This window comes from Ovis canadensis, chromosome 1, assembly GCF_042477335.2.
Source record: "Ovis canadensis isolate MfBH-ARS-UI-01 breed Bighorn chromosome 1, ARS-UI_OviCan_v2, whole genome shotgun sequence".
Taxonomy (NCBI): Eukaryota; Metazoa; Chordata; class Mammalia; order Artiodactyla; family Bovidae; genus Ovis; species Ovis canadensis.
In genome coordinates this window covers 15,790,563-15,817,314 of record NC_091245.1, presented here as the reverse complement: position 1 = coordinate 15,817,314, position 26,752 = coordinate 15,790,563, and the positions used below count along the sequence as shown (strand labels likewise).

The following is a 26,752-nucleotide window of genomic DNA, read 5'->3' as shown; positions in this document are numbered from 1 at the left end:
TTCCTTATTCACTGCTTCAAGTCATAGACATCCACCTAATTTTCTAGGCCATCCACACTTTCTCCTGCTATTATGGAGAGCTTTCCAAGAAATCTGAGTTCCAGTTACTCATAGAAGATGAACAAAGGGAATCATGCTCTACATGATCTCATTGATGTCCTCAAAAATAACAATTCTTATTGAAGTTCTGGCTGGCATGCTCAGAGTGACGCATATAGTGCTGGCTGACCTGGGCCAGCTCCCAGAGAGGACCAGCATTTGCAGCCCACACAGAGGGGCCCATGGAGAAGCAAGGAGCAGGCCAGTCTTTCCCATCGGATCCCCTGGCACAGGACCTGCACTCACTCCTTAAATGAGTGAATGGCTTTCAATGCAGGAACATTTACTAAACCTATCCATCCAATTAGATGGCTAAGGACAAGTCATGGTTGAATTTAAGTCCATTTGAATGGTTAAGTGAAGCTCTGGAAATTTAAAAACAAGTGAGGAAAGTGGCTTCAAGGATTTTGTGGCTAGAAGGTTAACAAAATTTGGAATGAGATGAGTATCAAGATCATACAAATTCATTTTGAGGATTGCAATTCATTTAACTAGAAAAATATGACTAAATTAAGTAAAGATTGGCTCTGTATCCCAATTGTTAGTGGAGAGGAACTAATAATTATATTCAGAACTGGTGGAGAGGGAGATTGAGAGGCTGGGAAAGACGGCCAGCTACCTAGTTCTACCAAAGCTACCTTCTTTGTATCAAATTCCTCTACTTATACTGTTAAAAAAAAGAACCAGTTTTATGTATAAATATAAAACAATAACATACATATAAATAATAAATATAAAATAAATACAAAATAAAAATTTTATATACAAATTAAACAAGGTCCTACTGTATAGTGCACAGTGGCACAGTCGAATATCTTGTAATAGCCTATAATGGAAAAAAATCTGAAAAAGAATGTAAAAATATATATATATATGATTGAATCACTTTGTTATACACCAGAAACTACCACAACATTGTAAATTAACTACACTGCAATTTTAAAAAGAATTTATTCAATGCTTATTTTTGTCTCCAGTGAGAGTCTTTGAAATAAGCCATGGTCCTCCTTTATTTTTCTTTACTGAGTTATAATCAACATATATGATTATATTAGTTTCAGGTGTACAGCATAATGATCCCATATTTGTATATATTATAAAATGATTATCACCAGACTACAAAAATTTTTTTCTTGTGATGAGAACTTTCAGAATTTATTCTCTTAATAATTTTCAAATCTGCAATAAAGTGTATTAACTATAGTCACCATGCTGTACATGACTTATTTACTTTATACTGGAAGTTGTACTTTTTGACCTCCTTTACCCATTTTGCCCCCTACACCTCTGGCAGCTACCAGTTTGTTCTCTCTGGCTATGAACTTGGTTTTTTATGTTGTCGTTTTGTTCTTTGGCCATACTGCACAGGAGGTGGCATCTTAGTTTCCTGATCTGGGACTGAACTCATGCCCCTTAGAGTGGAAGCAGAGTCCTAACCACTGGACTGCCAGAGAATTCACAAGATTTCCTTCTTTTTATGGCTGAATAATATTCTGGTGTGTGTGTGTGTGTGTGTGTGTGTATGTGCGTGTATGCTCCTGTGTGCATCACGTTTTCTTTGTTTATCCAGGGATGGACATTTAGGTTGCTTCCATATCTTGGCTATTATAAATAATGCTGCAATAAACATGGGGGTGTAGATATCTTTCTGAGTTAGCATTTTCCTTTTCCTCAGATAAATACCTAGAAGCAGAATTACTGGATCATATGATAGCTCTATTTTTAATTTTTTCATGAAACTTCATACTGTTTTCCATAGTGGCTATACCAATTAAGCCATGGTCAGCCTTAATGTTTGAGCAAAAGAACTTGCAGTCAGAATTCTGGATGGTGTAGGGCTACACACAAGAAGCCCATCAAGGATTACCAGGAGCTACACTCTCAGAGATTACTTAGCAGCAGGGTAGCCCTGGCCTGAGAGATGTTACTCATTTCTAATTCTAAGGCTCAGTATGTAGGTAAAAGGCAGAAAAATAAATCAAAAGTGAAGATGACAATTATAATCACTTGAGGGTAACATTTTTGAGATTTGGGAAATAAGGATGGTGGTAGAGGAGAAAAGTAACTCCCTAAGTGCAACCTGATAGCCATTCCAGGGCTTAGGCATTGATTTGAAAAGCCTTAACACAAACCAAGACTTTAATAAAAATAACAATTTCCTATTTAAGAGGAAATCGTAATTGGGAGAAAGGTTTCATAAAGAAGTTGATTCAGCTACTTATGCGTGAATTTGTCAAATATGCTTTGGTGTTCCAGATGACCCAGGTCAGCAGAAGGAATCAGAGAATGTAAAGGGACTAGTTTGTCCTTATTCTCTGTAACTGATAACCTACAGACTGATCATATTAGTTGCTTAATAGTAGATTATTAAAATAAAGGCTTAGGCTGCAAGGCTATATTGTTCAGCATATATTTTATAATAAATTTGAATGGAATAGAACCTATAAAAATATTGAACCACTATGTGGTACATCTGAAACTATTATAAATCAATTGTACATCAATTAAAAATAATTATTAGTTAAATATAACTCTCCTAAAAATAAACAAAATAAAATAGCTGTTTATTTGTTAGGGTACAGTGGACCTTCCAAAAGAGTGATTCTCCTCTATCTCTGCCCCCAGATTTCTCACCTTTAGTCCCAGACAAGTTTGCTGAGAAAGCACTTGGTGAGGAGGCTTCTCCTGACCACTGCTTGTTTCCTGAAGTGACCTCATCCTCAACTGTTTGCTGATTTCAGGGACACCAGGTGTTAAATGTCTTAAAATGTCATCAGAACAGGATGGAGAGCACAGCAGCTCTGTCCTTGACAAGCGCTCACTCTTCCTGGTCTCTTTGGCCCTCCTCAGCCTGTTTTCTGAAGTAGACGCCTGCTCCTTATTGAACTCTATGGACTGTCTCTGACAAAGTATCAGAGCCCTATATAAAGGTTTCTATAGAGAGCCTGGGAGTCTGGGTTCAGAGCCTGTGGGCTCACTCACTCCTATGGTACCATGTCCGAAAAGGGGGCGTACATAAAACTTACAGAGCAAAGTGTTCCAGAACCAGAAACATACTTTCAGTGAGGAATTGCTAAGTGAAATTTATTTTTATATTCTTTAAACAGTACTTGTCCACATATTCAATTGTCTCTGAGTAAGGGCCATCAGAGATGGCTCTAACAACTCAAATTGCAGAGCCCTCTTCTTGTGCGGTTCCTTTACTTCTCTTAATCATGACCTCAGGAAACTCTGTCAGCATCAGTACCTTAAACAGGATGTTTCAGACCCCACTTTGCCATGACTGAGATTCTGAATCAGCCAACTCTGAGGAAGCCCAGATTCCATTTAGAAAAGGATGATGAAGCACAGCAGTTCCAAAAACCTGGAACATAGATGCTTAGTCAGGCCTTCTCACAGAAATGCTGAATCTCAGCCTCCTGGAGTGGAACCCAAGATAACTATATTTTTAACAAGCTGCAGTTGATTCTGATGCCCACGCACATTTGGAAATCACTGATACAGATTCAGATTAGGCTATAAATTGCATGTTTATACCATTCCATATGACTATTTACAGTAAATAAGCTGATGCCAGAGACAGCACAAATTATTTCAGTGACAGACTGAATTTATGCTGATGTTTCTAATTTAATCATCATTGCTCTAAGGACAACTTAACCAGTATCTTACTTAACTACATAAATTTCTCAATCTGTCTTTTTCCATATATAATAGACTCATACCAGACTCCCCTTATCAAGTTGTAAGTTCCCATACCAAACCATGTTTAAAGCTTTAGAAATAACATCATTTAAAAGCTGAGTTGTGGTTGCTTGTCCCCATTACTTTTCATTTGTGGTCATCACCCATCTCATCTTGGGTGATGTCAGAGAATCCTTTGTTAATATTTCTTTTGGCAGCTGATGTGCATTTTCAAGTCTCTTAGATTTTACCTCCTACTTCAATCAATTTATTAGTAGAAATTTCTGTATTCAGTAGGTTCAGCACACTAGTAAAATGCCACCTAAGATTTTGTTTCTTTTTCTTAACCTCATGCAAACATTCCATAGAGCAGTAGTTCTCCAACTTTGGTATACATAATAATCACTTACAAGGGGAGGAGGAGCTTTTATAAATGCAAATCCTTGGTCCCCACACCTGTAGACTGACTAGATTATGTTGAAGCCCAATAAGATGATTATATACACTGAAGTTTCCATGCACCAAATACTAAGGTATTATTTACACTTAAATGAAGCAGGGCAAAGGCTAATAGTTTTGCAAAGAGAATGCACTGGTCATATCAAACACTCTCTTCCAACAACACAAGAGAGGACTCTACACATGGACATCACCAGATGGTCAATACCGAAATGAGATTGATTATCTTCTTTGCAACCAAAGATGGAGAAGCTCCACTCAGTCAGCAAAAACAAGATCAGGAGCTGACTTTGGCTCAGATCATGAACTCCTTATTGCCAAATTCAGACTTAAATTGAAGAAAGTAGGGAAACCCCTAAGCCATTCAGGTATGACCTAAATCAAATCCCTTACAATTATACAGTGGAAGTGACAAATAGATTAAAGGGATTAGATCTGAGAGACATAGTTCTATGGACGGAGGTCAACGACATTGCACAGGAGAAGGTGATCAAAACCATCTCCAGGAAAAAGAAATGCATAAATGCAAAATGGCTGTCTGAGGAGGCCTTACAAATAGGTGAGAAAAGAAGAGAAGCGAAAGGCAAAGGAGAAAAAGAAAGACATACTCATCTGAATGCAGAGTTCCAAAGAACATTAAGGAGAGATAAGAAGGCCTTCCAAAGTGATCAATGCAAAGAAACAGAGGAAAACAACAGAATGGAAAAGACTAGAGACCACTTCAAGAAAATCAGATATACCAAGGGAATATTTCATGCAAAGATGGGCACAGTAAAGGACAGAAATGGTATGAAGCTAACAGAAGCAGAAGATATTAAGAAGAGGTGGCAAGAATACACAGAAGAACTATACAAGAAAGATCGTAATGACCCAGATAACCATGATGGTGCAACCACTCACCTAGAGCCAGACATCTTGGAGTGCAAAGTCAAGTGGGCCTTAGGAAGCATCACTATGAACAAAGCTAGTGGAGGTGATGGAATTCCAGCTGAGCTATTTCAAATCCTAAAAGATGATGCTGTGAAAGTGCTGTACTCAAGATGCCAGCAAATTTGGAAAACTCAGCAGTGGCCACAGGACTGGAAAAGGTCAGTTTTCATTCCAACCCCAAAGGTAGTGCCAAAGAATGCTCAAACTACCCCACAATTGCACTCATCTCACATGCTAGCAAAGTAATGCTCAAAATTCTCCAAGCCAGGCTTCAACAGTATGTGAACCGTGAGCTTCCAAATGTTCAAGCTGGATTTAGAAAAGGCAGAGGAACCAGAGATCAAATTGCAAACATCTGTTGGATCATTAAAAAAGCAAGAGAATTCCAGAAAAACATTGACTGTTTCATTGACTATGCCAAAGCTTTTGACTGTGTGGATCACAACAAACTATGGAAAATTCTGAAAGAGATGGGAATACCAGACCACCTGACCTGCCTCCTGAAAAATCTGTATGCAGGTCAAGAAGCAACAGTTAGAATCAGACATGGAATAACGGACTAGTTCAAAATTGTGAAAGGAGTACATCAAAGCCATATATTGTCATCCTGCTTAACTTCTATGCAGAGTACATCATGTGAAATGCCAGGCTGGATGAAGCACAAGCTGGAATCAAGACTGCCAGGAGAAATATCAATAACCTCAGATATGCAGGTGACAACACCCTTATGGCAGAAAGCAGAGAGTAACTAAAGAGCCTCTTGATGAAAGTGAAAGAGGAGAGTGAAAAACTGGCTTAAAACTCAACATTAAAAAAAACTAAGATCATGGCTTCCGGTCCATCACTTCATGGCAAATAGATGGGCAAACAATGGAAACAGTGAAAGAGATTTTTTTGGGGGGGCTCCCAAATCACTGCAGATGGTGACTGCAACCATGAAATTAAAAGACACTTGCTCCTTGGAAGAAAAGCTATGACAAACCTAGACAGCATGTTATAAAGCAGAGACATTACTTTGCCAAAAAAGGTCCTTCTAGTAAACCTATGGTTTTTCCAGTAGTCATGTATGGATGTAAGATTTGGACCACAAATAAAGCTGAGTGCCAAAGAATCGATGCTTTTGAACTGTGGTGTTAGAGAAGACTCGAGTCCCTTGAACTGCAAGGAGATCAAAGCAGTCAATCGTAAAGGAAACCAGTCCTGAACATTCATTGGAAGGACTGAGGCTGAAGCTGAAGCTCCAATATTTTGGCCACCTGATGCACAGAGCTGTCTCATTAGAAAAGACCCTGATGCTGGGAAAGATCAAAGGCAGGAGGAGAAGCGGATGACAGAGGATGAGATGGTTGGATGGCATCACTGACTCAATGGACATGAGTCTGAGCAAGCTGCAGGAGATGGTGAAGGACAGGGTAGCCTGGCATGCTACAGTCCATGGGGCTGCAAAGAGTTGGACATGACTGAACAACTGAACATCACACTCACCTTGGGTAATTCCAATATAGGTGATCTGCAAACCACACTGTAAGAAATAACAATACTCACCTAAGAAATGTAAAAGTGGAAAGTTCACATATATCAAGGCAAGATTTTAGTTATCATTACCCTGGAAAAGCAGCGCTGTGGACCTACATCCATGATTATTTATATTCTTGGCAGAATCTTGTACCACTGGACAAGTCATGATATGAACCCAACTCTTTGTGAGGTTTTTTCATTCCCCTTATGGGTCCAGGGTGTCCCACAGAAATAATTCTTTTCAACTTTCTTTTTATTGCTTCTTCATAAACAGAACTTTAAGGTGATAGCTTCTGTATCTTGCAACATTAAAAAGCTTGACAACACTTTCATTTAAATTTCACTTAGGTTATTGGTATGGTTTATTTCTTATGTGCCACTTCATTATGAGTATATTCATTATGCATATTCATTATGAATGTAAATTCATTACGTGTAACTTCATTATGAGTGTTGAAGTTTTGGGTGAACTCTCTCCCTTCCACAATTGTCATATTTGTAATAGGTGTCTCTGCTTCATGTCTGTAACTCAGTTTTGACAGTCCTTATTATCACATCGATTATAAAGGATTTATCGTCCATGTAGATTCTAATAAAGGTATTTCCTTTCTGACTGAAGTCCATATCACATTCGTTAATATCGGTTTTCTCTTGTGTGGGTTCTCAGGTGAATATGAAGTGTTGAAGCCTCAGAGGAGCCTACAGTCCATGGGGTTGCAAAGGAGCCTACAACCATGGGGTTGCACTCATCACATTTATAGAGTCTCTCTCCCTATGGGCCCTCTCGCAAATGCCAAGTCTCACACTCATAAAATTCTCACCACGCATACCACATCAGTATGCTTTCTCTCCTGAATGGGAATGGAGGGCATAATGGAGAAGAGTGGAGCATCTGGCGAAGCCCTTACTGTGCTCATCATGTGGATATGGTTTCTCTCCCACGCGGACTCTGAAGACGTCTAAGGTAGGCAGCTCTTCAGTAACTCTCACCACCTTTATGTCCTTCATAGAGTTTCCCTCCTCCACAGACATTTTCATGATTGCAAATATTTTTCTACTGGCTGATACCCTCAACCCACTCAGACCATTTGCAAGGCCCTTCTACTATGTGAACTCCAAGATTGTTAAAAGCTTTAGGCTTCCCAGGTGGTGCTAGCGGTAAAGAACATGCCTGCCAAGGCAGGAGTCACAGGCAATGCAGGTTTGATCCTTGGGTTGGAAGATTCCCTGGAGGAGGAAATGGCAACCCACTCCAGTATTCTTGTCTGGGAAATCCCATGGAAAGAGAAGCCTACAGTCCCTGGGGTGACAAAGAGTCAGACATGACTGAGCACGCACACACAGTTACACAATCATCTAAAATGGGTGTATAGTAGGAAGCTTCTGACGTGGCTGCCATATTCATGCCTCCAGGTAGGTAATTACAGCCTTGGATAATCCCTTCGTCTGGAGTTCAGGCTGGACCTTGCTTCTAATAAGTAGAATAAGAAATACTAACAATGTTAATTTCCCTTTCATTTGCTTAAACTGAAATGATTTTGAATTAGGGTTGTTATTATACTTCTGTGATTAGGTAACAGAAGATTGCGACTTCTGTCTTGTTGGTCGTTTCTTTCTAGCTCTTCTTGCGTTTAGTTGTGCAACCAGCACCACAAGCTAATTTTAGGACATTTTTATCCACCCACCCCTCTAACTCCACACCATTAGCAGTAAATCCTCTTTTCCACTTTTAGCCCTGAGCAACCACTGACTTACATTCTGTCTCTTCAAACTTGCCGATTTTAAGCATTTTATATAACTTGAATCAAACAGCATGTGATATTTTGTGACTGACCTCTTTCACTTAGCATATTTTCAAGGTCCATCCATGTCCTTACATGTGTCAGTACTTTCTTTCTTTTTATAGCTGAGTAACAGTTTCCAGGTGGCTCAGATGGTAAAGAATCTGCCTGCAATATGAGAGACACAGGTTCGATCCCTGGGTTGGGAAGATCCCCTGGAGAAGGCCATGGCAACCCACTCCAGTATTCTTGCCTGGAGAATTCCATGGACAGAGGAGCCTGGGCTATATTCCCCGGGGTTGCAGAGTCAGACATGACTGAGCGACTTAACAACAAAGTGATTTGGTGTTACCTAAGTTTAATTAGCACATAGAATGAAAACTCTGTAAAACAAAGTTTCACTTAGATCTGATGGATATTCAGAAAATTACTTTCATTCACATGTCTTTGCTCATCACCCTGCAAGAATGCTAATGAGGAAAAACAATTCCAAGCTCACATATTTAATTGAAAAACTTATGGTTCCAAGAGAAAACCTGATTTTGTGAGTATAGGTTTAAGCTCAACACTGTACCTAAGCTTCACAAAAATGTCTGAAGAAAGAGCTTAAGGACTCTCCAAAAATTTCACTCAAAGTCATTGTGAGTTTTTAAAGGGAATACACAGAATGTATGTAATGTCAAATTATAAGAGTTGCTGAGTACTTCAAGGAAGCAGACAAGATTTTCAAAATAGCTTGGTATGATACCTATGCTAGTCACCTGGAAATTTCCAGACATGTCTGAGATATCTCAGAATCGATTTCCTAAACAAAAAGGTAATGACTGATTTTAACAATAATATTGACAATTTAATTTTATTTTAGTCAATAATGTTGATTTTTAAAAGTGTTGCAAAATATTTTAACACCTAATTTTTAAAAACTAGGTACTCCAGTTATATGCTGCTTCAGCTAGGCTCATTTCTACTTATGAAGTCGCTCCAGCAGAACAGGATGGCTTTTATTTATGACTATCTACTTGGAGAACTGCCTGTAGGGAACAAGGTATAAGGAAGGTTGAGAAGTGCTTGCAAACGAGACTCTCAACAAGGGCTGAACATTCTTCCAAACGAGATGTTCTGCCCAGTGTAGGGAACTAGGTATTAGGAAGGTTGAGAAGTGCTTGCAAACGAGACTCTCAACAAGGGCTGAACATTCTTCCAAACGAGATGTTCTACCCAGTGTAGGGAACTAGGTATAAGGAAGGTTGAGAAGTGCTTGCAAACGAGACTCTCAACCAGGGCTGAACATTCTTGCCAACAAGATGTTCAGCTAAGAATCCTCTGTTTGTTCCCGTGGGAAAAGAACATTTCTTGCACACAGGATGTTTCTCTGATTCCTCAAAAGGAACAGACCCAGGGACAAAATGGATTCTAAGTTGATAAGGAAGTTCCCGCAAACAAAGTCTTAGCTGCAGTAAATAAGTCAAGGTAAAGGTTATCTCGCCCTGTGCCTGCGCACTGTATAGTCGCTGAATTATGGTGTTTGGCAACTTGCCCTGTAGATTGTTGTGCAAAAGATATAAAGTAAAGCAGCTGTAAAAAGCATGGAATTAAAGTAAAAAGATTCAAACCACTCTGCAGTGTTGGTGTTTCATTCCGTCGCCAGCAGCTGCCTCTTTCCCTGTACTAAGTGCTAGGAGTAATACAGAACACAGATGCTTCCTTTCTTCACTGTCTGTTTAATCAGGATTGAATACATACACACACCAAGTGAAAGTGAAAGTGAAGTCGCTCAGTCGTGTCTGACTCTTTGCGACCCCATAGACTGTAGCCTACCAGGCTCCTCTGTCCGTGGAATTTTCCAGGCAATAGTCCTGGAGTGGATTGCCATTTCCTTACCCAGGGATCGAACCCAGGTCTACCGCATTGCAGACAGACGCTTTACCGTCTGAGCCACCAGGTAAGTCTACATACACACACATATTTTGCATAAAGACAAAAACACATTACATGATGTACTCAGCTGAGCAGAGCAGAAGACTTCACGACTGTCCCTGACTATTATTTAAGAGGAGGCTCAAGAAGGTTCAGGCTCGGTAACAACTGCTGCAACTATTCTCAAGTGCCCCAAAATGGTTAGAGATCAAACTCATACTGCTGATCTTCATTTCCATAAGAAACCATATTATTTCACTTACAGTTGGCAGTTCTGTATATGGTGATTTTAGGCTTTGAAGAGACAATGATGGTGTTTACCAAAGACATTAATAGATATACTTTTAGAAGGGGGTTAAGGTTTATTTATATATTTTTTATTTTAGTAAAATATACATAACATAAAATTTACTACACTCAAACCATTTTTAAGTGTACGATTCATTAGTATTAAGTATGTTCACAATGTTATACAATCATTACAACAGATAGAAATTAGTATAATATGCATAGCACATGTCAAATCTATAGATATACAAATTTCTAAAGCAATGCAGACATTTGTATAATTGGTGTGAACATCACAAATCAGGGGGCAGAGTATATATGCAATTATAGCCAGTTTAATGCCTAATTATTCAATTTTTTCACAACTTCCTCAATTTAACTGTACGGTTAAGTTGCCTATAGCTCAAAATTTTCCATAATTGTTTCCAAAACATTAGTAATATCACTTACAGAACATGAATTTCAGACATGCTCTTCCACATTTATTCAACTGACAGGGTTTTTCTCACAATGAATTCTTTGCTGCTTTTGTAAAAGGCTAATTTTAAGTTTCCCCACATTTACAAAGCTCTCTCGTTTCTATGACTTCTTTGATGGATAACAAGATATGTCTTCTGGTTAAAAGATTTCCCACATGTGCTGCCTTTATTTTGTTGCTCTATGTGAGTTATGTTAAAGAAGATCTGAGCTCTTGATGAAGGCTTTGCCATATTCAGTGCACCTGTGAGGTTTCTGGCCTGTGTGAATTCTCTAATGCATGCTCAGCACTGACGAGTCTACACAGGCTTTGCCACACTGTCTGCCTTGGTACAGTTTCTTGCCTGTATGGATTCTGGAGTGTCTATAGACGGATGATCTGTACTTGAATGTTTTCCCACGTTCCTTACATTCATATGTGTTCTTGGGTATGCGAGATTTCATATGTTCAGTAAGGGAGTAAGGCCAAGTGAGTGATTTCCTGCAGTGACCACATTCGTAAGGCTTCTCTCCAGTGCGAACTCTCTGTTGGATCTTGAGCTGTGTTTCATGCATAAACACTTTCCCACAATCACTGCACACAAAGGGTCTCTCTCCACTATGAATTTTTTGATGAGCTGTAAGATGTCCCTTTTATACAGTTCATGAGGTTCTCATGGCAAGTATACTGGGGTGGTTTGCCATTCCCTCCTCCAGAGGATCACGTTTTGTCAGAACTCTCTGCTATGACCCGTCTGTCTTGGGTGGCCCTGCACAGCATGACTCATAGCTTCATTGAGTTACATAAGCCCCTTCGCCACGACAAGGCAGTGATCCATGAAGGGGATTGCAAAAGTAGGCAGTCAAGATATACCTGGAGTAACAGGCAAGTTTGGCCTTGGAGAACAAAATGAAGCAGGGCAAAGGTTAACTGAATTCTGCCAAGAGAATACACTAGTCATAGCAAATACCCTTTTTCAATAACACAAGAAATGACTTTACACATGGACATCACCAAATGGTCAATACCAAAATCAAACTGATTACATTCTTTGTAGCTGAAGATGGAGAAGCTGTATACAGTCAGCAAAAACAAGAACTGGAGCTGGCTGTAGCTCAGATCACCAGCTTCTCATAGCAAAATTTAGGCGAAAACTGGGAAAAACAATAGGCCAGCCAGGTATGACTTAAATCAAATCCTGTATGAATTTGCAGTAGAGGTAACGAATAGATTCAAGGGGCTAGATCTAGTTAACAGTGTGGCTGAAGAACAATGGGTGAAGTCCATAACACTGAACAGTAGGCAGTGAACAAAACCATCCCGAAGAAAAAGAAAAGCAGGAAAGCAAAGTGGTCCTCCGAGGAGGCTTTACAAATAGCAGAAGAACAAAAAGGAGTGAAAAGCAAGGGAGAGAGGGAAAGGTACATCCAATTAAATGCAGAGTTCCAAAATAAAACGAGAAGAGACAAGAAGGCCTTCTTCAATGAACAGTGCTTAATAATAAAAAGTGCTTAATAGGAAGAAAACAACAAAAAGGGAAAGACTAGAGAGTCTCTTCAGGAAAATTGGAAACTTCAAGGGAGCATTCCACCCAAAGATGGGCACAATTAAGGATAAAAATGGTAGAGACCTAGTAGATGCTGAAGAGATTGTGATGGAAAGAATACAGGGGAGAACTGTATAAGAAAAGATCTTAATGAACTGGATTACTACAATGGTGTGTTAGTCACCTAGAGCCAGACATCCTGGAGTACAAGTCAAGTAGCTCTTAAGAAATACTGCTGTTAATAAAGCTAGTGGATGGAATGAAATTCCAGCAGAACTATTCCAATCCCTAAAGGATGATGCTATCAAGGTTTTGTATTCATTATGTCAGCAAATTTGGAAGACCTAGCGTGGCCACAGGACTGCAAAAGGTCAATCCTCATCCCAATCCCCAAGAAGGGTAATACCAAAGAATGTGCTAACCAATGGACAATTGCACTCATCTCCCATGATAGTAAGGTCATGCTTAAAATCTTGCATTCTAGGCTTCAGCAAAATGTGATATCAAGAACTTCCAGATGTCCAAGCTGGGTTTAGAAAAGGAAGAGGAACAAGAGATCAAATTGCCAACATTCGCTGGCTTATAGAGAAAGCAAGGGAACTTCAGAAAAACATCTATCTCTGTTTCATTGACTATGCTAAAGCCTTTGTGTGGATCATGGCAAACTGTGGAAAGCTCCTGCCGCTGCTGCTGCTAAGTCGCTTCCGTCATGTCCGACTCTGTGCGACCCCATAGACGGCAGCCCACCAGGCTCCCTGGTCCCTGGGATTCTCCAGGCAAGAACACTGGAGTGGGTTGCCATTTCCTTCTCCAATGCATGAAAGTGAAAAGTGAAAGTGAAGTCACTCAGTCGTGTCCGACTCTTAGTGACCCCATGGACTGCAGCCTACCAGGCTCCTCCGTCCACGGGATTTTCCAGGCAAGAGTACTGGAGTGGGGCACCACTGCCTTCTCCAGTGGAAAGCTCCTAGAGAGATGGAAATACCAGACCATCTTTCTTGTCTCCTGAGAAACCTGTATGCGGGTCAAGAAGCAACAGTAAGAACCCTGTATGGAACAACTGATTGGTTCAAGATTGAGAAAGGAGTATGGCAGGGCTGTCTGCTATCACCCTGTTTAATCTATACACTCAGCGCATCATGAGAAATGTCAGGCTGGATGAGTTACAAGCCAGAATCAAGTTAGGCGGGAAAAACATCAACAACCTCAGATATGCGGATGATACATACCATGCTAATGGCACAAAGTGAAGAGGAACTAAAGAGTCTCTTGATGAGGGTGAAGAGGGGAGTGAAAGAGCCAGCTTAAGACTAAATATTAAAAACACTAAGATCATGGCATCCACCCCCATCATTGCATGGCAAATAGAAGGGGAAAAGGTGGAAGTAGTGACGTATTTCCTCTTCTTGGGCTCCAAAATCTCTGCAGACATTGATTGCAGCCATGAAATCAGAAGACAATTGCTTCTTGGCAGGAAAGCAATGACAAACCTAGACAGCATATTGAAAAGCAGAGACATTACTTTGCCGTCAAAGGTCCGTGTATAGTCAAAGCAATGGTCTTCCCAGTGGTCACATACAGTTGTGAGAGTAGGACCATAAGGAAGTCAGAACACTAAAGAATTGATGCCTTCAAACTATGGTGCTAGAGAAGACTCCTGAAAGTCCCTTGGACTGCAAGGAGATCAAACCAGTCAATCCTAAAGGAAATCAACCCTGAATATTCATTGGAAGGACTGATGCTAAAGCTGAAGCTCCAATACTTTGGCCACCTGATAAGAAGAGCCAACTCATTGGAAAGACACTGATGCTGGGAAAGATTGAAGGCAGGAGGAGAAAGGGGCGGCAGAGGATGAAACGGTTGGTTGCCATCACTGACTCAATGGACATAAGTTTGAGTAATCTCTGGGAGATAGTGAAGGACAGGAAAGCCTGGCGCGCTGCAGTCCATGGGGTTGCAAAGGGCTGGACATGTCTTAGTGACTGAATGACAACAAAAAAAATAAGAGACCATTGTTTCTTCCTCATCGTGGGTGAGTTTAACCCATTTTCAGTTAATATTATTGACATGCTTTTGTTTCTACCTTTTTTGGGGGGCAGGGGGACTTTCTATTTATCATGCCTTTTTTCTGCAACTTTCACCTTTCCTGCTCTGTTGGATTTATGAAGTTTTCATTATTCCTCTCTTCAGATTTTTAAGTTAAACATTATATTTCTGTTTTTCTAGTTACCATTACATTTTTTCACCTTATAAGGCCTTATCCTTTTTCAGAATTCAAGGATTTCTAATTTCAGATCTCCCTTTTCCACATTCTGTGTTTGCTTCTTTTCATTATCCTTTTCATATTTAATTCTTAAAAATTACCATGTATGATATAAACAGAAAAAATGGAGCAGATTCACTGGCAGAAAAAATGCCCTAAAAGAGAAAGAAAGGATTTTTCAGTGATCGTTTTATAAAGTTGAACAAGAGAGAAATCTCAGTATGACAAACTCTTGGAGGTGGGGAAAATGGAGGGATTTTCCCCTTAGACTGTGTCTGGCTGTTTCAGCCAGAGAATATAGAATAGGGAGTTCTGGGAATCTGAGATGTTCGGATGGAGCTAAGCATACTTTTGGTTTTCTTCTTGTCAAAATCCTGTACAGCCTGACAATGAGGTCAGTGACAAAAGCTTTCAAGGTGGCAGTTTATATTTGTCTAGTATTGGAAATATATTTTTAACTTGCTTATTGTATTCCTTCTTTCACTTATGCTGCTGCTGCTGCTGCTAAGTCGCTTCAGTATGGAAGGGAGCAAATTAGAGAACCTAGATCACAAGGTTCCTGATGTATTATAATGAAAACTCCCTTATCTGGGGGACTCCTGTGGTGGTCCAGTGGCTAATATTCCATGCTCTCAAGGCAGGGGGTCTAGGTTCAATCCCTGGTCAGGGAATTGGATCTCACATGCCACAACTAAAGATTCCTTATTTTATTCACAATCTTTACACACTTCTTGCCACATCTTTACACATTTCTTGCCTACACAGCTGCTCTTCCAAGGGGACCTCACATCATGCTGACAACAACAGAGCTCCCTGCTTGCTGCTGCCAAGTCGCTTCAGTCGTGTCCAACTCCGCGTGACCCAATAGACGGCAGTCCACCAGGCTCTTCCGTCCCTGGGATTCTCCAGGCAAGAACACTGGAGTGGGTTGCCATTTCCTTCTCCAGTGCCTGAAGGTGAAAAGTGAAAGTGAAGTCGCTCACTACTTCCTCTTAAAATGTGTCCTTCTCCTATAGTCTTAAGTAGTTTGGAGTTTCTCAGATGAGAAGCATGGGCATGGGAAGGGGAGACAGGATGGGAATTGGAAGCACTAAGCAGGGCAAAATGAGGATCCCATGTAGGAAATGAGAAAACTGTTGAGTTGAAAAAAGGCAAATTCCATGACTATAACTGCTTAAAGAATTCCCAGGACTTCCCTGGTGGTTCAGTGGTTAAGACTCTGCACTTCCACTGCAAGGGGTGCTGGTTTGATCCTGGGTGGGGAACTAAGATCCCTCATGCCATGTGGCCAAAAACAGAATCCCCTGTGTCGCTGGCAAATTGATTCTGAAGACAATTCCAAAATAAGGTAACAGAGATTTGGGGAACTTGAAAGAGTATAAACAATATGTAGTCTCCTAAAATAACTGGCAGACTGTTAAAGAAAAAAAGGTATTTGATGACATTTGTTAAAGATGACAAATGACAAGGCAGACTTTCTTCAGGACCAGTGTGATAGGCAGAGGGACCATCACAATGGGGTTTTAGTTAGGCTCAACTCTGAATATACTGTGGACAAGTGGGTATTTACAGCCAAGGAGTAGGGTAGGGGTCAGTGAATGGAAAATTATTAAGAGAAAACATTAGGGAAAAGAAGTGGAAACATTAGGGGTAAAGGAGGGTTCTGGCTAAATCATCCTAACAGGATTCTTGCTGAAACAGGCCAGGGTAATCAGACATTACCTGAAGGATGATGGAGGATGAGAAATCTGATCAGACACTCAGAATGGAGAGTTCTGTTTAAAATGACTAGCAGGGTTCTTGCTAAAAATAGATTTTTTAAGGAAGTGTGCAGTGAGCCTCAGAAAGTTTCCAGAACCTGACTAAAGTTTAGTCAAGCAAAAAAATATTCAGTAAAAGATTTAATTTAGATCCTTAAGTTCTAGTATGCTTGTTCAAAAAAGCACTAGTATTCATTTATAATCATTACTCAACATTACTCTTCAAAACATGGTTAATGAAAGAAAAGCAATGTAAAAAATTTCTAACTGAGCCTAAACTTGAAAAGGCCTGATTTCTGAATTTAGGATCAAGCTGTTCTGCCACAACTCAAAAAAAGGCATAAACATTTTTTAACATTATTAAGGAATATTGTGTACAATAATAAAAACTGTAGCTTAAGTAATGACTGGTTCATCCTTTTAAGGGAATATTTGGAATTTACCAAATGTTACATTCCAAAATGAAGTAGCTAAACAAAACATAACAAAAACAGTGCTCTTTTCAGCTCAATTCAAGTGCCTATGGAAATTTTCCATGTGCTGTCACATGGAAAATTCCAGGCAGTTCTAAGAATTAAACCTGTATCAACCTCTTAACAAGAAAACAAAAAAACAGATCCAAAACTTGCTCCCTGAAAGTTGCAAAGTATCGTGACACCCTACTTTATTAAGATGAAATTCAGATGATACCCTAGGTAACTATGCTTACACCTTAGGTGGATACATCAATGAAAAAGAACAGGGATATCTGAAGTGCAGATGTTTTATTTATATACTTCTTTAAATACTTCCTTTTCCACAACTGAGCACTTAGTGTATAGAATACAACTGCTTTCACCATCTCAATTGATATCTTGTTAAGTTATACACACTTGTAATTCTATATATCTTTATAACAAGTTTTAGAATTAAAGAGGAGACTCTGAGATTCAGTAACACTGCCATACCCATTAAAAGTGCCAGTGAATGGATGAAAATATTACTGAAATTCATACTATTTATCTTAAACCACATTTTTTCACTTGTATGTTACTATTCAGATTGGAAGGAAAAGTGTGATATTTACTTCAGAAACTCTTAATAGATACAATTTAATATATAAACTTATTTTATATTCACACTTGCATAATTATATAATTTGTAATAAAAATAATCAGAGATGCTAAATGTAGTTTTTACTGATTCCTTGACTGTTTAATTTATGCTTTCCAAGCTCTAAGTTTTATCATTATAAATTAACGTTTTCTGTGATCTTTCCTCTAAAAACTTTATCACTTCCAGAACATGACTGGCATTGATTTTTTTTTTATGGGAATCTATTCTTTCAGTTCCTTCAAATTGTTGCATTTCTCCTCACCATGAATTCTCTACTCAATAATTTATCAAATATTAAAGTCTTCTCATATTCATAAGTAAATATTACATGTGAATTTTCTGATGTACAATAAGATTTGACTTCTGGGAAAATGGTTTCCCACATTTGCTACATTCATAGGGCCTTTCTCCTGTATGAGTTATCTGATGTCTAAGGAGATGAGACTTCTTGATGAAGGCTTTGCCACATTTAATACATCCATAAGGTTTCTCTCCTGTATGAATTCTTTGATGGGTAACAAGCACAGAACTGTTGCCAAAGGCTTTGCCACATACAATGCATTGATATGGTTTCTCTCCTGTATGAAATTTAGAGTGTTTATAAAGGGATGAACTATACCTGAACGTTTTCCCACATTCCTTACATTCAAATGAGTTCTCAAGTGTATGCGATTTCATGTGTTGATTAAAGGAAGAATTCCAAGTGAATGACTTTCCACACTGACTGCATTCATAAGGCTTCTCTCCAGTGTGGAGTCTCTGATGGACCGCAAGTTGTGCTTTATGTGTAAACGCTTTTCCACAATCACTGCACACAAAGGGTCTCTCTCTGTTATGAATTTTCTGATGAGTCACAAGGTGTGCCTTGCTGCTATAGGCTTTCCCACAGTTGTTGCATTCAAACAGTTTTTTTCTTATATGATTTTTTTCACGTCTAATGAAATTAAATTTCTTTTTGAAGGCTTTCCCACATCCATTGCATTCATCAGCATGTTCTCCATTATAACATCTATTATAATTAAGAAAGTCCAAAGTAGGTTGCAAACTCTTCTCATATGACTTACATTTATATGATTTTTTTCTTGTAGGATTAAGACTTGTGCTCATATTATAACCATGAAGTCTCTCCACAGTCAGAATTTTATTGAACATGAACAAAACTGAATTTAAAAAATTGTCTTTGCTTTTCTGGTGCTTGTCTGATTCATCAACAAGTGGGCAGTCAGCTTCTAAAAAGGAGTACAATGAAATGTTCCTAGTTAATTTTTGCCATTGACAGTCATAGAAAGAAACTTGATTTCAAACCTAGTCTCATTCTGAAACAAGTATGCTTTCACCTTGCTCCTGAACTTTAAGAATAAAACTACTAGACAGGAAAACGGAGACAGAAAGACAGTGAGAATGGGTGGCTTAATTTGTGACCTGGAAAAAAAAAACAACAGTAAAATAGCACAAGGTAGTGAGAAGAGCACAAAGAAAATTAAAAAGTTGCTCAACAGGGTGTATGTCAACTCACAGAACAAAGACAGCCCACTACGGAGATGTGATCAGTGGACAGGGAGAGCAACAAGAGACAATGGAGTTAAGGGAAAATTAGATTTGGAAGAGGATGATCAGAATCAGAGTCCTCACTGCATAATTCCTAGATTACCCTGGTAGAATCCTCCCTTTTTCCTTCATTCATCTCTCTTTTTTCCTCTTGGTCATCTGGCACAATATCAGTTCCCTTCAGGAACATTTTTACGTCTCTGGTCCTCTGCTGCTGCTGCTGCTGCTGCTGCTAAATCGCTTCAGTCATGTGCGACTTGTGCGACCCCATAGACGGCAGCCCACCAGGCTCCTCCATCCCTGGGATTATCCAGGCAAGAATACTGGAATGGGCTGCCACTTCCTTCTCCCTCTCCAGTCCTCTAACCTTATCCAAAAGAGGTTGGTGGAGTAAGACTGCAAATCCACATAAGCTGACTACATTATTAGAACTAGATGTATGGAAAGATCTGCCATCATGTTGAGGAGGAAAGAACAATGAGGATTCTAGGAATTGAGAGAACCAAGCAAGCACTTCGATGCAACGGGCAGTGTGAGGAGTCAAAGCGGAGTGGCAGGACGTCCTCCTACACAAGAGCTGAGGAAGAGAAAGAGCAGCCACGTGGGAGAGTGGAACTGGGGGTGTCATCTGGGGATCTGACGATGTCAGGTACATGCCAAGTGCACCCAGTCACTTCCAAAGGTATGTGCGTCCTAAAAAGTGTTTCGAAGGTGCCAGTCTCTCACTCACCAACTGGGACCCCAGTTTCAAAGACTCCCATCTTCCTGGGTTTCTCTGACTCACCTGGAGAGCTCCAACGTGAGTCCTCTCCCTCCACCATCCATGGTTCTTGTCCTTGCTCCACTCTGAATATCACTGTTGTTTCAGTAACTGGACACCCTGTTCCTAGGAAACAACACAGAACTGGGGACAAAGTGCTAGGAACAATTACCTCATAATTCGGGTTTGCCTCCTGGTGTCTTAGGGCCTGTGAAGGCTGACAAACAGGCTTCAGAACAGAAAAGACCCTTCTTCACTTAGGAGGCAGAAGCATAAACACAGTACCTGATCCCCAAAGGAGATTAAGAATCTTTGACTAATGAAGTTCAAGGCCAAACTTACTAATGCTTCAGAATGTTCATGGCTTTCACAGGTCTTAAAGGAAGGGTACTGTTAAAACATTCTGAGTTACAACTAAAAAGTTACCACCCACTGTCCTTACCCACTGAGATGAGGTTTCTAAAGTTCTCCAACATCACATCCCAAAACAGGGTTCTCTGATCACAGTCAAGCAGCCGCCACTCCTCTGGGGTGAATTCCACAGCCACATCCTGGAGTGTCACTGATCCCTGTAATAGTACATGGATCTTCAAACTAAAGTGTGCACCATTTGGGGACTTGTAAGAGCCATGGCAGCCTCTTAGGATCATATCATGTTCATTGATGAGTTTTCAAAGTTATGTATGAAAACTACCATACACCTGATTCAGAAACATACTTTGTGTGATAGAAACAAAAATTATATTAAAAATATTCAAATAGTATCAGAACAATTCAATAGCAGAAAGATTAGTCTTTTAAACAAATGGTGTTGGGACAGTTGGATATCCACATGCAAAAGAATGAAGCTGGACTCCCTCCAACCCACCCACACACCTCATATCATAATAAAAGGAAGTGAAGTCGCTCAGTCGTGTCCGACTCTTTGCGACCCCATGGACTGTAGCCTACCAGGCTTCTCCGTCCAAGGGATTTTGCAGGCAAGAGTACTGGAGTGGGTTGCCATTTCCTTCTCCAGGGGATCTTCCTGACCCAGGGATCGAACTCGGGTCTCCCACATTGTAGGCAGAAGCTTTTACTGCTTCTGAGCCACCAGAGAAGTCATCATAATAAAAATGAACTAAAAATGGATCAGAGACCCAATGTAAGAGTTAAAACTACACGTAACCCTTGAACAGCTTGGGGGTTAATGTGCCAACCCTCCCCACAGTCAAAAACCCACATAAGTTTACAGACATCTCCATATCTGTAGTTCCACAATCATGAATTCAATGAACCACAGGTCATGTAGTGCTACAGTATGTATTTACTGGAAAACACCTGCATATAAGTGGACCCACACAGTTCAAGGCTCTGTTATTCAAGGGTCAATTGTATATAATTCTTACATGAAAACAAGGGAGTTAATCTTTATGACCTAGGATTAGGTAACGGTTTTTTAGACATGACAGAAAAAGTGTGATAAAAAAATAGATAAATTGGAATTCATCAAAATTAAGCATTTTCGTGCTTCAAAGGACACCATAAAGAATGTGAAAAAGACAACTCACAAAATAGCAGGAAATATTTGTAAATCATATATCTGAAAAGAGAGTTGTCTCTAAAAGAAAAAGAATTCTTACAACAATAAAAAGAAAACTCAATTTAAAAATGGGCAAAGGATGTGAACGGACATTTTTCAAAAGACAGATATGATCCAAAAGCACATGAAAAGATGTACAAATCAAAATCACAATGAGATATCACTTTACATCCAATCGGATGGCTAAAATCAAAGGCAGACAATGACAAGTTTTTCACAAGGGTGGAGGGAGAAACTAGAACTCTCATACACTGCTGATGGAATTGTAAAATGGTGCAGCAACTATGGAAAACAATTTAGGAGTTTTTCAAAACATTAGAGTTACCATATACCCAGCAATTTTTCCTAGGTATATACCCAAAAGAGTTGGGAACATATGTGCACACAAAAACCATACACACATGTCCATGGCAGAATTATTCAGAGCAGGCAAAAGTGGTAATAATATGGGTATTGAGCAAGTAATAAATGAATAAACAAAATGAGGTATATCCACATGATCCAATATTATTCAGTACTAAAAAGGACTCTATGACATATATGATCCCTGAAAATATTGTGCTAGGTGAAAGAAGCCAGTCACAAGAGATCACATATTGTATGGTTCTATTTGTATGAAATTTTCAGAACAGGCAAATCCATAAAAACATAAAGTAATTCAGGGCTGAGGGAAGGAAGGAATGGGGAGTAACTATTAATGGGTATGGGGTTTCTTCTGAGGATATGAAAATGTTCTGAGATTAGTGATGACAGTTTCACAATTGTAGTAATATACTAACTTTAAGGTGGTCAACTTATAATAAGTGAATTAAGTCTTAATAAAGTTATTTAAAAATACTGCTTATATGTTTTTCACTCATTCACTCATATAATATTTAATAAGGACATACTACGTACAGTACTGCTGCTGCTGCTGCTGCTGCTGCTAAGTCGCATCAGTCGTGTCCGACTCTGTGTGACCCCATAGACGGCAGCCCCCCAGGCTCCCCTGTCCCTGGGATTCTCCTGGCAAGAACACTGGAGGGGGTTGCCATTTCCTTCTCCAGTACATGAAAGTGAAAAGTGAAAGTGAAGTCGCTCAGTTGTGTCCGACTCTTAGCGACCCATGGTCTGCAGCCTACCAGGCTCCTCTGTCCATGGGATTCTCCAGGCAAGAGTAATGGAGTGGGGTGCCATCGCCTTCTCCGAGTACAGTACTCTTTTTCTTGTTTGTATCGCTAGTACAAAAAAATTATTACTGTCCTCAGTAATCTTACAGCCTATTAAACACTACAAAATAAATGTATAAAGGTAATTAGATGTTAAATGGGCTAAAAAGTTAACAGGCTAGACTTATATAAGCATAATAAAATAGAAAAGCACAGATTTTTATATGATAAAATATATCCTCTTAACCGTGAATCAAAATCATTTTTAATTTAAACTGAAATTAAAAGGCACATAGCAACATTTCTATCACAAAGAGATAGTTAAGATCATATAAGGAAGCAAACTAAAACCTATAAGCTTTTTTTTTAATGCCACAGAAATAATTTTATTTAGAAGAAATATAATTTTATAAATAAAACGTAACTGGAAAACAGTTATGCCTACTTGTTTTACTTCAACTACAAGGGCAGAGTTGAGCAGTTGTCACAGAAGCTATATAGCCTTCAAGCCTAAAATATTTACTGTTTGTCCCTTTAATGGAAACAGTATTAGAAATTCTTTAAACTGTTATGTTAAAAGCATGAAATATATTATTGACAAGTATAAAAAAAGGATATGAGGAAAAAAGTTCCCAATTTATGAAAACAATCTTAATAAGCTAAGAATCCTTAACTTGAAAAATAAAAAAACAAAGAACAACTATCTATCAGAATATAAGACACTGGAAGAATTGCTATTAAAACTGGACCAGAAAATATTTTGGCTAGCAATTATATTCAAAATTATAGTACTAGAAATCCTGTCAATTGCAATAAGACAAAAAAAAATGGAGATAAGTGAATAAGAGACAAAACTCCATTTGAAGAGTATATGATGGTCTATCTAGAAAATTTAAGAATAAACTAAAAAACTCTTAGACTTAGTAAGAGTTCTATAAGTTGAATAAAGTCAAACAGACAAATCCATACTTTCCTATGCACCGGAGTAGCCAGTTAGAAAATATTATGAAAAAAATATTCATCCCATTCTCAATAGCAACTTAAACCATGTGTAAGAATAAACATTATAAGAAATGTATAAGAATACCATAAAAACCTATACAACTATAATGAAGGACCGAAATAAAAATGGAAATAAAATGGAGAACTCATTACTGAATTCTCTCCAAATTTATCTAAAAGTATAATGCAATCACAATAATGATACCTAATCTATCCCCTGGGTTGGGAAGATCCCCTGGAGGAGGGCATGGCAACTCACTCCAGTGTTCTTGCCTGGAGAACCCCCATGGACAGAGGAGGCTGGCAGGCTACAGTCCATGGGGTCACGAAGAGTCAGACACAAATGAGCGACTAAGCCCAGCATAGCACAGCACACACGGACTTACAAATGGAGTTCTTGGCACTATGTTCTCTGCTTATTCTAGGGAACACTCTTAAGAAGGTCATTGGAAATTGGATGTTATATTTATCACAGAATTGTTACTGGCAATACTGTTGCTAACATAACCTCTTTGAAACATTATTGTAAGATATTTTCTTTGGAGAACTGTGCTAGGAAAAATTTTACTCATCAGGGGAATTGTTTTCTGCTTTATGCTCCTGGACAAAGCCAATACTTTGGTTGGCTACCCATTTTCTATGATCACCAGAAAGAGTAGGTACACATATGAAGCTCTACCTAAATGCTGAAAAACCCTATAACCTGGATATCAATTTATCAATTTTCTGAATTTCCTATTGGACCTGATCTATTCAGTCTACATTCTCCCTAACTATATATAATCTCCTTTTTATATGGATTTAAAAAAAAGAGATTTGGACCTCTTGCTTTCTGAGATAGTGCACACTCTGTCTATGGACTGTGTATCTCTCTAAATAAATCCACTTCTTACCCATCAAAAAAAAAGAGACAGATTTTAATAACAATAAATGGATGCCTTACCTTGAAGCTGATCATTTCTGCCTCTCTTGCACAGAGATCTATGAAAGTAGAAATGGGGAAGAGAATAAAGACATGAAATGCCAGGACTGCAATGGAGAACCCTGCTGTATGAGAAAAAAAGCACACAGTGCAGTCTGAGAAAATGCCACCCCGTGAGAGAATGACATTTCCAGCAAGTCAGAAATGTCCACATTTTATAAGCAATGATCTTATATTAGTAGGCTGTACATTTCTATCCTACTGACCTAGTAGCAAATTGCTAACCTTTAAACCAGTGACAGGTTTTTTCTCCCAGAAATTCATTCTAAGTAGATAATAATGAATGAGTTAAAGTGATAACTAAAAGCCTGATCTCTCAAGCTCAGTTATCTTTGGAAGTCATTCCTTCCTGTGATTCTCTGGCCTCTATTCTGTAGGTGGGTTGGGTAAGAGGTCTCAAATTAGGTTTTATGAAGAGGCTGGATGCAGGGAAGTGGGGGGGGGGGGTGGATTTTTTTTTTTAAGCTGAAGTCTTCAGTTGAGACTCTAAATCTCAGTCTCTCTCTCTGAATCTCACCATCTCCTACAGGCCCAATCTGGGCTTTTTGAAATTCCAACCAGCACTGCTAGGGCCCTATAAAGGCTAAAATGTGCAAGAGGCACTCTCAGCTTTATTTACAATCATCACTGGAAAATCTGCAGATTCACCAAGGGTTCTTTTAACAAAACAAACAAACAAACAACTTTATTTTGTATTGGGGTATAGCCGATTAACAATGTTGTGGTAGTTTCAGGTGAACAGCAAAGTGACTCAGCCATACGTATACCAAGAGTTTTGTTTTTTTTTTTTAAGGATGACAAACCGCAATTTACTCAGCATATATAAAAATATTTCAAAAGAAAGATAAATCCAATGATTTGTTTTGCAGGTTCTTTTCATCTTGCAAAAAGAATGAAATTTGAAGGAAACTCATCTGGAGTTTAACTCTCAGATCGTCTATACTAAACTGCCTGAGTCCAGGCAATTTAAACTCACCTTTCTGCTTCAGTTAACTCATATACAAAACAGAGATAATATTTACTTCAGATGATTGTTGAGAGTGTTGACTAAAAAATATAGTCACAATCTGAAAGTAGAGAATTATTTTATTTGGTGGGAATGTTAGCCTGGGAGACAGCATCTCAGTAACTCTGGGAAACTGCTCCAAGGAGGCAGGAGAGGACGTCAGGCTATATACAAGTTTGCAACAAAGGAAGCAGGCAGGCTGAACGTCAAACATCAGTATCAAGTTAAGGAATTTAGCATTCTGTGTATGTGACATTTCTTGTTTATTAATATGGCAGGAGTTATTTTCATTTCACATGAAAATACCCTAAAGCATGCACCGAAGTTTCTCTAAAAATGTTTTCTTCCTAGATCCCTTAAAATGGTTTACTATTTCCTTTTGCAGGCTTTGGTAGGGCCAAAGGTGCTTTTGTCATCAGGAAAGGTGCAGTTTAAAGCACAAGAGCAGGAATGCAAACTGAACTTGCTCAAGACGCAACCGGGGCCTAGGAGCCCACGGAGTGGCAGCTGGACCCTTCCTTGCTTTCTCTGAACTACTCCAGAATCGGACAGGACCCACACACCCAAACTGGAAGTCACCGCATGTGAAGGTTTTCACATGTTATTTTCGTTGGGTAAGCCAATAAAGCGGTCCCTTTCTTCCTGCCCTTTCCTTACGTCCCCCAAGTTCTGTACAGTCATACTTGCCAGCTTTGCACCGCCACACTCCCAGCTCCGGCTCTAAGCTGGAGATCAGGTTAAGGAGATCTCCCAGATCCGGGAGATACCCCAACTCCCACTTCATGCAGTACTGGTTCAAAAATTACAGAATACCAGCTACCACCCTACTACGCGTGTCCGGAAGTAACTCTTCGCCCAGAGTTCCCAGGCTCCCGCGGGGTGCAGGCTATTTACCCAATACTACATTTCCCATAAAGCCTATGGAGC

The 26,752-nt window shown here is 39.3% G+C and overlaps 1 protein-coding gene across 3 annotated transcripts; it reads right to left on the bottom strand.

The window, feature by feature from the left end:
* Window positions 1-17,451: 17,451 nt before the first annotated feature.
* On the bottom strand, window positions 17,452-26,729 carry ZNF684 (zinc finger protein 684). Of its 3 annotated transcripts, none has more exons than XM_069587334.1 (5): window positions 26,513-26,729; window positions 24,781-24,818; window positions 20,548-20,674; window positions 20,130-20,231; window positions 17,452-19,026 (listed from the first exon to the last, which is right to left on the bottom strand). In XM_069587334.1, exons 1-5 carry the CDS (start codon window positions 26,607-26,609, stop codon window positions 18,122-18,124), a joined length of 1,269 nt encoding a protein of 422 aa, XP_069443435.1. In that variant the 5' UTR covers window positions 26,610-26,729; the 3' UTR covers window positions 17,452-18,121. The 3 variants fall into 3 exon arrangements, with proteins under 3 accessions (XP_069443435.1, XP_069443444.1, XP_069443450.1); XM_069587343.2 differs by having other exon boundaries at window positions 20,130-20,225; window positions 26,513-26,670; XM_069587349.2 differs by having other exon boundaries at window positions 26,509-26,660.
* Window positions 26,730-26,752: the final 23 nt, after the last annotated feature.

Coding starts and splice junctions, on each gene's coding strand:
- ZNF684 (XM_069587334.1), bottom strand. CDS start 26,609: ATGAAGTGGGAGTTGGGGTATCTCCCGGATCTGGGAGATCTCCTTAAC. Junction 20,675..24,780: donor CAGAAATGATCAGCTTCAAG/GTAAGGCATCCA, acceptor GTACTATTACAG/GGATCAGTGACACTCCAGGA. Junction 19,027..20,129: donor CTCACGTTGGAGCTCTCCAG/GTGAGTCAGAGA, acceptor ACTCCTTTTTAG/AAGCTGACTGCCCACTTGTT.